Source organism: Larus michahellis, chromosome 8 (assembly GCF_964199755.1).
Source record: "Larus michahellis chromosome 8, bLarMic1.1, whole genome shotgun sequence".
NCBI lineage: Eukaryota > Metazoa > Chordata > Aves > Charadriiformes > Laridae > Larus > Larus michahellis.
This window is the reverse complement of record NC_133903.1, coordinates 18,847,271-18,858,699: the sequence shown is the minus strand read 5'-3', so window position 1 is coordinate 18,858,699 and position 11,429 is coordinate 18,847,271. Positions and strand designations below refer to the sequence as shown.

The 11,429-nt window shown below is 42.0% G+C and overlaps 1 protein-coding gene across 1 annotated transcript; it reads left to right on the top strand.

Moving 5' to 3' along the window:
• JPT2 (Jupiter microtubule associated homolog 2) lies at positions 1 to 11,429 on the top strand. The gene is made up of 5 exons (XM_074597425.1): positions 1 to 134; positions 5,577 to 5,725; positions 6,216 to 6,358; positions 8,186 to 8,231; positions 8,987 to 11,429. Exons 1-5 carry the CDS (start codon positions 91 to 93, stop codon positions 9,169 to 9,171), a joined length of 567 nt encoding a protein of 188 aa, XP_074453526.1. The 5' UTR covers positions 1 to 90; the 3' UTR covers positions 9,172 to 11,429.

The following is an 11,429-nucleotide window of genomic DNA, read 5'->3' as shown; positions in this document are numbered from 1 at the left end:
GGGCGGGCCCGCCGGCGCTACCTGCGGGCCCAGCAGCCGAAGAGGAGCGCCGCGCGCGGGGCTGCGGAGCTGGTCTTGTCGTCTGCTACCATGTTCCAGGGTCCTGAGGCCGACTCGGCCAAGCCCAGCTCCAGGTGGTGCAGTGGGGGCGGGTTGGCGGCACGGGGGGAAAGGGGAGACGGGAGGAGCTGTACGCCGGTGCGGAACCCGCGGCGGGTCTTTGTTCGGCGTGAGGGAGAGGCGGGAGAGGGGCAGGCTCCGGCCGAGGGGCGGGAGGCACAGGGCGGGCTCCGGCTGAGGGTAGGGGGTCCCTCCTGAGGCGCCTGTTGGGCAGCGCCGGGCGGGAAGGCCGCCCCCGTCCCTCCAGTAGCTGCTGGGGCAGGAGGCCGACGTGGGGCGGCGGCCGCTGACCTGGTGGTGCCTCAGTTTCCCTCTCCCGGGGGCCGCGGGGGCGGCGCCGCGGTGCCCGGGGCTCGGAGCAGGCGTGAGGCGCGGCCGGTCCCCGCCGGGCGGCACTAGCCGGCGGGCGAGCCCCCGCAGGGGGTTGCTGGGCTGGGGAGGGGTGTGGGCCCGGTGGGGGGTGCCGTGCGGGAGGAAGGGCCTGGCGCGGCCGAGCCCTCCCGGCCCGTGTTTCTACCGCCTGCGGGAAGGAGGAGGAGGGCCTGGTTCCGCGCTGTGAAGCTTTGAGAGGATCCAAGGCAAACGCCCGCATAAGCAGATGTTGGCTTGTTTTCGCCTTGTGAAGTTGAAATATATTGTTGTACTTGGACGAGGGCATATATCCTAATAACTTGGAGCTGGAGTGATTAATCCATCTGCGAGGTAATCATGTGCTCGGAGGGGAAGGAAGTGTTTCGAAATCGTGTAAGGGTGCTTTAAGTTTGCCTTTTAATCCAGTCGCTCTAAGCTATGACCCGGTTTTAAAAGACTTCTGAGGATGCCCTGCCCTTAGTGTAGTCTCTGAGAAGCTTCTCTTGGTAATTTTGAAACCATGCTTAACTCATCGGTTGGGTTTCTGGATAGAGTCTGGAATGCAGACCATAACTTCTTCATTAACAGCAAGCAAAGGTGATTTTGTTAGAGCTTGTTCTCTGGCATCCTGGCAGAGTGTTTCCATCGTGCCTGACACCAAACTGAGCAAGACTCGCAACTGCAAACAGACCTGGTAGGCATAGCAAGCGTGCATACTGCAGTGCTGCAATACGTTACTTATTGGTCTGTGCTGTCAAAAGCAAAAAGTACCAAAAAAACCCAAAAAACTTGGTTTAAAGATGCTTTTTCTAGAGCTTAGTCTGTTCATTCCCTAAACAAAATTTAATTTTGGCGATAGTGCAATCCTTTTGCAGTTCCTGATGTCTGTTGGTTTCTCTAATTTAAAACTGAGCCTAATTCAAAATTTCTGCTGCAGCCACCAACAGCTGTGGAAGTGTGAAAAAATAACTCTTCCTAAATCTTTGCAAGGAAATTATGAACAGATACTTTGCATTTTGAGAATTTTGTAATACAGGGGCATTACTGTTAGAAATAAATGGTGCTAAAAATATTTTAAATGAAAGCCTCCACTTAAATAGTCACCCCGTGAGATGTATCTCTAGTGCTCCAATTAATATGTACAGTGATATAGCAAACAACTAGTTTGATGAATCAAATTAACTGCCTAGTTTTATTTTATTAAACTTTAATAATGATACTTTGTGTTTTTAAGGAAGTTTTGCTTTTCCAAAATAAAAGGAAGAATTGCATGTCTAAGAGTTGCTGTTGCTCTGAAAGCAAAGCAGGAGAGAATTCTGTCATTCTGCTGTTGGTGCACACTGTAAAGATGCATTGATTTTATGTATCCTCAATTCATCTAGTACACCGGCAGTTTCTCAACTACTGTATAGAGCTGAAAATGGGAAATGTAGCCATCTTGGAAATGTGATGTACGTGTTCCCCACCTCTCCATCAGTGTTATTGCAGAATGTTGTGGAGCTTTCCAATCAAGAGCATAACTGACTTAACAAAGCTTGCTGTTTGTTTATAACAAGAGTGAGCTATTTAATGAGGCATGAATCTGTATTGATCCAACAGCAGGAGTGCACCCAGTAAGTTTCTGGTCTTTGCTTTAGAGCCTGGTGTTCCAAACCTTAACACCTGCTTTCTGTTAGTTACCTTAGTGATGGCCTCTTGCATATAATACAACTCTCCTATTTTACCTGCTTTATTAGAACTGTCTGAAAAATGGTAGGACTTCAGTGTTTAACTTTCAGAGAGAATTGAAAAAAACAGGTATTTATATCTCCAGTCTCTTAAAGTAATGAGTAAGTCTTGGCACCTTTTCCATAGGTCGGCTGAAAGGTTTAATGAGGAAAGGGTGTTCAAATTCAAGTGTGTTAGAATGTAGGGAAAAAAAGACCACAAGAACTAATTAAAATTCTTCAAGCCTGCCAGAAGAGAACAAAGCAATTAGTAGAGGCTTTTAAACTTACAGGGTAGGGTTCTTAATTTATCTGTTCTAGATGAATTGACAGACTTCTGGTCTATGGTTGGGGGCGGGGGGAGGGAGAAGAGACAGATTTAGATGGCATAGAAAACAAAGGGAGGGGTTTTTTCATTACTGTTTAAAAGAATAAAACAACACCTTCCCTTCTCCCCCCCCCCCTTCCTACCAAAGGAAGAAAGAAGATCTAACCTACCTGGCTACAAGACACAAAAATGTCTCTTTATGTAAATTGGCATAATACCAATATAAAATGACTATAAAGTATAAACTAAAATTACTCTAAAGCGTATGTTGAATTTCCTTGTACTCTGTTGAAGCAGCTCACGCTGGCTTATGGAGTTTAGTGTGCTGTTTTCCATCGGTAGGATTTGCAGGCTAAGTCTTATTTTCTTATTTGGTGTGGGAGACCTGCACATCTCACTGATCTAGAATGGAGTGACCCAGGAGTACAAGGAGGTCAGCGACGCTCTAGAAGCAGCACAGCAAGAAAATAGCTTTGTATTCTCCCCATTTTTTGGCTGAAGTGAAGGAGCGCAAAACCCTGTCCTCTTTGCTGTAAGCTGGAAGATCTTGTTATTTCAAGATTATTTTTGGTAATTCCTGTGAATGACTTAGTTATCTGACTTTGCATTAGTTAGAATTTTATGGACCTGGTGTCACAGTTGCTTGAAAGTTTATGGAATATTTGGAAGGTTCCTACTGATTAGAAGTTTCTGAAATTGAGGGGGCAAATCCATTTTGTGTATGTAGAGTCAAGACATTCTTTTGGGTGATGCTGGCAGAAAAGGTCACCTGTTATGCTGGTTTCAGAGTGCATTATAAGCACCTCAAGTGATGCCTCTGACTTATTCATTGCAACAGTAGGGTTTTCTTAGTATGTACACTGATCTGAAAATGGGAGGACAATGTAAGATTAATTGGTGTTGGATTTCTTTTGATACTTAATTAAGTTTGTTAGCTGAATAATCAAGACATTTAATCTTAAAATGGGGTTTCTCTGGAATTTTTTCCTGCAACGAATCTTAAATCCAGCTACAGGAACAGGAAGTAATTTGATTCTTATGGCTGGTTGTTTTTCTTAAACCAAAAAAATCTGAATGTAGTTATTTTGTTAATCCCTCCTATGCTTGTAGGCATGTGTTAAGAAAACAGCATGGTAAACGGAGTGAATCTATGGTGTAAGAAACTCCATTTGTATAAACTATGTTTCTCTTCCTTTCAGTCTCTTTGATAGTATACTTAGACTCAAGAAAGACTAGATGTTTAAAAAAAAAAAATAGCTGGAAAGAATAGGTAAAGTCAGAAATCACTTCAGTTACATGAGGGGTACTAGCAGACCTACTTTTTAACAGGAACACCTTCCCAAACTCCTAGGTTTGGCTTTTTTGTTTTTATTGTTCCCTTTTCTCTTCCTTCCATCTCCCAAGTTTAAATGCTTAAACTGCCTCATGGTTTCTGGACCATTGTGAATGATCAAAACACATGATTTGCCTATATGATATCTGGTTTAATAGCAGTGTTAGATCTTCTAAGGTATGTGGCAGCATAGTTGGATCTGTAGTCTGTTGGACATTAAACTGTAAATAAACCTTCTGCTCAGGTATGATCTTACCTGTGTGGTGGACAAGACAGTTGTCCTGTTTACTGAAATTCTACTTACTCCCTCAACCTAATGGGGCTCATTACATCCACAGTTGTACTAAGGATTAAAATACTGAAATTGGCCAGTAAAGACAGTCTCTCTGAGGTGGGTTCTGACTATATAAAATACTCCCAGACTAAAAGAGGAACTTTTTTCTCCTTCTTCCCAAAGCGAATAGAACTGCTTTCTGCATCCTCAGATCTGAAATGCTGACAAAGCTCATTTTCTGACAGGGCAGCCCAGTATCTCTGTGTTTGTGAAATCAAATCTTAGGGTTAAATTGGAGTACATCTTTGCTCAGAGAGCCTCTTTTTACAGCTGGCAGATATCTAACCCGAAATAGCTTCCTTCTGTCACAGATCTGTGGAGGGGAAGTGTAGCATTAATTCACCAATGTCTGAATTCTGTTCAGGTAGAGTGGGATAAAGATTTTGCAATTTATAACTGTTCTCTTTGTATAAAAATAAAGGTTAGTTTAGGTCCCAGATCAAGTATTCAGATTAGGAGAGGTATAATTCAGCTACTACTTCTGCTCAACTGCCAAGACTGTGGGTAATTGGTCAAGCAGATGTAACTGTAAAGATTATTTTTGTTACCTAAGTATTCAATGCTTTCCCATGCTTTTTTCTGTTAATTTTCCAATTAATTCTGTTGATTCTACTCCCACGTAGTGGTTCATTTCCTTTTCAGAAGAGAACCTGAAATCTGTTGAACAAGGCATAGGTATTAACTGTGGACTTATTACTCAAGCACAAGCATGACTTTTGGTAGATTTTTGAGAAGTCAGTCCACGTCCATTGTAACCTCCAATTTTTATGAGGATCTGTTTGATACACCTCTGGTGCCAAGCTTTGGTTTTAATGGATTTGCATCTTGACCACTAGAAATTTGGCTTCTTGGCATTCCACCTTTCCATTCTAAACTCTACAGCAGCTAATATGATAGCTGATGGTTGAAAATAGCAAATTTTTTAGTTGTTATGGAATGTCTGCTTTTATTTAAAAGTCAATGGGTTTGCATTGTATCACAGATGCAAAGTTGGTATGTGCAGTTTAGCAGAAAGTCTGATTCTGTAATGGTTATTTTTAAAATACTAACCAGAGTCATATGTCCTCCCTTAATCTCCTGTTGCTCCTGGAACACCCCAGATAGCATAGCCATTTGTTCTGGTGGTTACTGTTATGACCATTTCAAATAATCATAGATAATGTCATGATCAAGTTGACTGACTAGGAAGCTGGCGATATTTGTGTTGAACTTGAGAATATTTTATTAGAACAGCTCTTGAAAAGAAGACGCTTCATGGACATAGCAGAGTTACCTGGAGTAAGTTCAAATCAGAACAGTTATTCATAACATACAAGGGAGAATGGGGAGGGGACATAAAATATATTGAATGCTGTGAATTTCAAACAAACTTTTGTGTCTTGCTTCTCTTATTCTGCAATATAGGGTGTTGAAGCCCCCAGGAGGGGGTTCTAGTAATCTCTTTGGGAGTACGGAAGAAGTTTCTTCATCAAGCAGGCCACACCGGATGGCATCCAATATCTTTGGAGCATCAGAAGAACCTCAAAACATTCCAAAAAGAACAAACCCTCCAGGTAAGAGCGGCCACCGCCTTCAGCGTGATTTGGCTCTGAATTGTAGCACCCAACTGCGTTCGTATTCCTAAAGTGGAACACCGTGATCTATCTGTCTTTTTATGTTCCATTTTTACAAATTGAGTGAGCTTGAACAATAAAGCTATTCAGACTTCTGAATATATGAATATTTCAGTGATCTACATGTTCGCAGACTTTTTAGCGTAATTCTTTCCAAGTTGAGGTCTAGGAAATGATGAAAGGAAACTGTTTCTATTCTGGAGCTGTGTCATCAGTTAGCTGCAGTGAGCACAGCTGTGATTCTGAGATTCTCTAGTGAATTCTTGTAACAAAGGATTTCAACTAGTATCTCCAGGCAAGCAAAAGTAAGTCTCTAGGCAGTAGGCTTCTGGAAGTCTTTGAATTCTTATATATTTTTAAAATTTTTTAATATAGTGTGATAAAACTAAGTCATCTAGAAAAAAAAAAAAATCTAACAACTGCCTTGCAGGGGGAAAAGAAAGTGGTATCTTTGAGGATTCTGGTTCTGCTCAGCCTCGTCCACGCATGAATCCACCTGGTGGGAAGACAAGTGATATCTTTGGGTCTCCTGTACCTACCAGTGTTGTGCGAGCACACCCAAACAAGCCTAAGGTATTTGTACGTCTTTCACTGTCAAACCAAGGAGCGAGCAGCTCAGTGAGTCTTTGTCACGATGCAATGTCTGTATTCTTTTTAAGATGACGGACCTGAATTATGCATGGGATGACTTCGAGTTAGACAGTTACTCCCAAACTCTCTTTTTGATAGCTTGTTATCTTTGGTAGATGAGATCTCAGGATGCTCTGTAGTTGGCAGTAAAACTATCAATTAGACTGTAGACTTGCGTTCATTTAAAAAAAAAAAATGCTTCTGAAGCCCTTGGTCTTCCTTGTAAGTGAAATGCAGACATAATTCTTGGCACACAGCCAAGAGACATTTAAGTGAGACAGGGAGAAGATTTTTCTCTTTATTCTGCGATTTGGCAGAGGTGGTCTTGGTACCAGCTCTGGACAGTCCGTGAACACTGGTGAGCTACAGATATAAATTTTTGTGTAGCTTTGAGTGTCAGGTCCACCATGCACTTGACTTTGTGATGTCAGGCAAAAGTGTGTCTTGCTGTATCAGGTTTTTTTTAGTAAAAATAACTGCTGTATCAGTTATTTTTTTATCTTAAAGCTGGGATGTGTAATAGTTGGAGGGACTTATAGTTATGACCCAGTCTGGTTTTGTGAAAAAAGGAGGTTACATTGCCAATTACTTTATTTCTGTATTTAAATGCCTTATATTCAGATTTACAACCTTCTGCCTTACTCTAAGTAGATACTATTGAGTGAGTGGCTATTATGTTGGCAATGCTTTTGACATGTCAGATAGCATGGGAACTTAACATCCCATGAAATGCAGCTCACGGTCTTTGTGCTGAAAAAGTAGTGGCAGTCTCATTTCTCCTGGAACCTTAGGAAGAAAAAAAATAGTCTATTTTAACTTTTTTTTTTTCCTCCTTTTTTCCCCTTAAATTTGAAGGTGCTGGTAGTGTGTTTTTGCCTAACACTTTACGCAGACTCTGGAGTGTATTTTGGGGGATTTGGTGATAAGAAAAGAGGAGAAAAAAGAAGACTGGGAGCTAGGTTTTGTCAAGAGTAGTGCTGCTGGTGTAGGAAAGGGCTTTGTTTTGTTCCTCTGTACACCTTTATCAGGCTGGTCTCTAATTCTTTCTAGTTGCTTTTTTAAAAATGTAACATTAATTCCCGTGAATTCCTGACAAACAGGACAACACTCCGGAAATTCCTATGTCTATAATTAGGCCATTGGAATTGTGGGAAATACTGAGGTGGAAAGGAGATAGCATATTTGCAAAAATTACTGCAAGTTGAATTTCATGGGTGGAAAAACATGTGAGCTTTTCTGAAGTATTGCTGTATATTTCCGACAGTCAACTGGAATTGTTGGGGAAATGGTCTTAAAAGGTTTTGTTAATTACCTGACTGTTTGGGTCACTATGGATACTCACTTGAGACAGTAATTGCGGAATATAAATAGGGTGCTCAAGGGCTGCTTGTGTTCTGGTTGTGAACACCAACTTCTGGGTGATAGCAGGTGCCTGACAAGAATGGTAATTCCAGACCTTTGGACTGAACTGTTTATCACAAAATTTTAAGCCTCCAATGAACTAATGTAGTGTCTTTATCTGTGTTTCAATGAATTGTCTGAGGTGTGTACCTTGACCTACCATAGGAATTGCGTTCTACCAGCGTTTTGGTGACTATGTAGGGGTGGAGGGGATGCAGGGCTGCGCACAGTGTCTGCAGCTCGTGGCTTTTACCATGATAAACGTATAAACTTAAACTGCAAACAAAGCAAAACTTTCTGAAGCATTTTGCGACAGAGTTACTGTTTGAGAACGATAATATACTGAAATAGTTTTTGGTTTCCTCGCAGGATCACATTGTCTTGAAAGAAGATGAAACACCAAAGAAGCTAGAAGGTGAGCAAAAGAAATTGCTTTCTCTGTTCTCTTTGAGAAGATAAGCTCTGACGAATAGTTTCTTATGCTTCCTCTTAAAAACATAAGGCTAAGGCTGGTGTTTAGGATATTATAACTGAGAAGGTTTCCTTCTGAGAGTCAGGAATTTAATCATTTGACTTCAGGGAAATGGTTCTCTTCCTCTTATTGAGGAGAACACCACAGGCATAAATCTTGATACTCTGTGTGTATGTAGATATTTTGCTTGATAGCATGTATGTAAATATAGATGGATATAGAATCTGTACATATAGAAAAACATCATATGAGATTGCTTCTTCCTCCCTTGCCATCTCCTTCAAGTGTGTAAACTTGGCCTTCTGTACTTGTAAATAACAAATAGCTGACTGATGAAATGTATTATTGCTTGGCTAGTTATTGTTAAAGAATGATGGGAGCACTGCTTTTAAGCTCAGTGTGAAACGATTCAATGATATGTTGCATCTCTTAATTGCCTGAAACTGCCAAAATAATTCTGAAGGTATATTGCTTAGCCTTCGTATCCTTGTTAGAAAGATTGCTGAAGGAGGAGAGGAATTGTTGCGAAAAGTGAAATTCTTCCTCAGCATCTGTTTGCTTCAGGAAAAATGAACAGATATAGAAATGTTAGTGTGCTATGGATGGGACGCATGGGAAATAATGCAGCCTAAAGAAGATGAGGCGATTTCTGCCCTACAGAATAGCAAGTTGATCTAATGCCTTTTCTTTTTATTCAGCTACAGAAAATATCAAACCACAGCTGGAAGATGGAGGCGAGAAAAAAGATCTGGGCAAAGAGGAGCGATGCAAGGAACCAGAACCTAAGATAGACAATCACGAGCCCCGATTAGGGCCAAGGCCACGCTCACACAACAAAGTTCTCAATCCGCCAGGGGGGAAATCCAGTATTGCATTCTATTAGGGTCATCCGTTCACTTTCACTAACGGAGTCTGCACAGAAACTCTTGTCTGTGGTTGCGAGGTCAGTTTATAGACTATTGTTTGTGGATAGATTCTTAAGTGGATGGATGAGGGTTATGCTGAAGTATGTAGGAAGGATAACCCGATGATTTGGGGAGGGAGGGCTGGGGAGGGAAAGGGTGCCCTGTGGAAGATGGGAGTATTGGACTGCCTGGGTGAGTGGCAGAGGGGACATTAGTGTAACTTTGTGAAAGATCAGTGCTGCTTTGTGGTGAGTTCATCCGACTGTTAGGTTCTTAGCTAGCTCGTGGCTCAGGACACTCTTGTGGAGTCAGGCTTATCCTTGCAGTCAGCATGTAAAGCGTTGTGAATGGGCGGGGAGCTGGAAGTCACACCTGACAGACTGTGAAGCGCAGCAGGAAGGCTCTGCTTTCCTTAGGCAGTAGGATGCAGCTTCACAGTGTGCATTGACTTGCAGTCACTTTGATGTAAGTACGTTCCCCTGGCACAAGTAGTGCTACCATGGGTTTGAGTGTCTTCAGTCTTTGGTTCACTTTTTCTCCTTTCTTGCTTTGCAGCACATGATTGCTGATACAAAGACAAAACATCCTCAAAGTTTCTTTTATACTCATAAACCATCATAGGTTAATAAATATCATGGTCTCCCCCTCCCCAGAGTATTCAGGCCTTTCTGATGCCTTCAGTAATCTACGGATTAGTACAACTAGCTCTTGACAAGTGATAATATCAGTCCAACATACTGTTTCATGTAGGTGCTTCTAGAAGACTTTTATTTAAAATATCCTGGTTGAGTGCTTGCACATTTTCTGGTAAAGACATGGGTGCAAACAATAGCTTCGTGGTACTCTTTGAACAGAAGCATACCATTACCGTGGAGAATATACTGCGGTGTCAGCCAGCTTTGACCCAACCCGTATAGAAATGCCTTACCTGCTGCAAGGGTTTTTACTTTGTACCCTGCGGAAACCAGGACTGTTCTGCTGTCTTCACCACAGTGCGTGCGTTTGTTTGTCTGTGCTGACTCTGTTAGTGAATTCTCTTGTCTTTGGTCAGCCTTACGTTTGCCTTTGACTGCCTCAGATTTTTATTGGTAAGGTTGGGAGAAGAAGGTGGATTCTCCCCAAACCACAGCTGTAGTTCTTTTGAGACACGCTGTAGACTATGCTAGTTGGAGACACAAAGACTTTAGCAATACAAGCCTTTTGGTCGTGCTGGCTATCTTAAATCATGTTTGGAAGATGTGCATGTTTTGCACAAACATTTCTTGAGGAGGGTAGTTCCCCTCATTTGTTCTCTGAATGGACTTTCTGATCATATCCAGAGCTTTGATATATGAATGTTAACATTAGGTGCTTACCGTTCAATGTATTTAATAGTGACTTTTTAAATTTGACATATCCAAACAGGAGTTGTTCTGGTACACCAAAGAACAAGTGGCCTTATCAGTGTTGTTATCAGCCCACTGCTGTTCTAGCCCCCAGGTTCCCTACTGTTTAGAGGGGTCTGTCTCTGGGCCAGGTGCTAAAACACTCTGTGATTGTAGCGCTCAGTAGACTGCTCGGTTTGGTTGATGTCAGAAGGGGTGGACGACTGCGTGAAGACTTAGTTGCCTTTTCAGATAGTGAAAGTGAAATATATGGGGCAGCGCTAAGGGTAAAAATAGCTGTGGAAAGTAGGGATTTCAATGCGTTTGTACCTTTCAGATAGGTCTGGAACTCCCTGTTGTTTGCCCCCCTGGGAAAGCATGGTAGTGATTCGGACTGCAACCCTGTTGTAGATTTATGTTACTTCCAAACATGTATTTCCTAGCAGCTGTACCTGAGTCCGTGCTGTCTAGCTTCTGGCTGAGTCTCAGACACATCTATCTGTTTCGATTCCTTGTTCTGGTACTTGAGAGGGTTTTAAGAGGCTGCCATGTGGAAAACTCAACCGTACGCAGCTTTCTGCATTGAGGGGGCTGATGTAACTGTCGCTGTCTGTAATACTGAGCTTAGGTTTGGCATCTTTTTAGTACCTGATGCGCATTTGCTGCGGTGCCTGTCTTCTAAGCAGCAAATTCCAACTAGGCCTTAAATTAGTTAAACTGTGTTCATTTTCTTGCATTTCTTTCTTTGGAATCTAAACCATGTTTTCAAATCATCAAGTAAGATTGATAAGAACATTTCTCTGGGACAGGAGATTGGAAATCAAATGATAAATCATTCAGTTGTCAATAAACCTCTGTATTTTGTTACTTCA

Bases quoted from the DNA above. Each gene is read 5' to 3' on its own strand.
- JPT2 (XM_074597425.1), top strand. From the start codon at position 91: ATGTTCCAGGGTCCTGAGGCCGACTCGGCCAAGCCCAGCTCCAG. The intron at 6,359-8,185 runs GTATTTGTACGT...GTTTCCTCGCAG, and splicing joins CACACCCAAACAAGCCTAAG to GATCACATTGTCTTGAAAGA. The intron at 8,232-8,986 runs GTGAGCAAAAGA...CTTTTTATTCAG, and splicing joins AACACCAAAGAAGCTAGAAG to CTACAGAAAATATCAAACCA.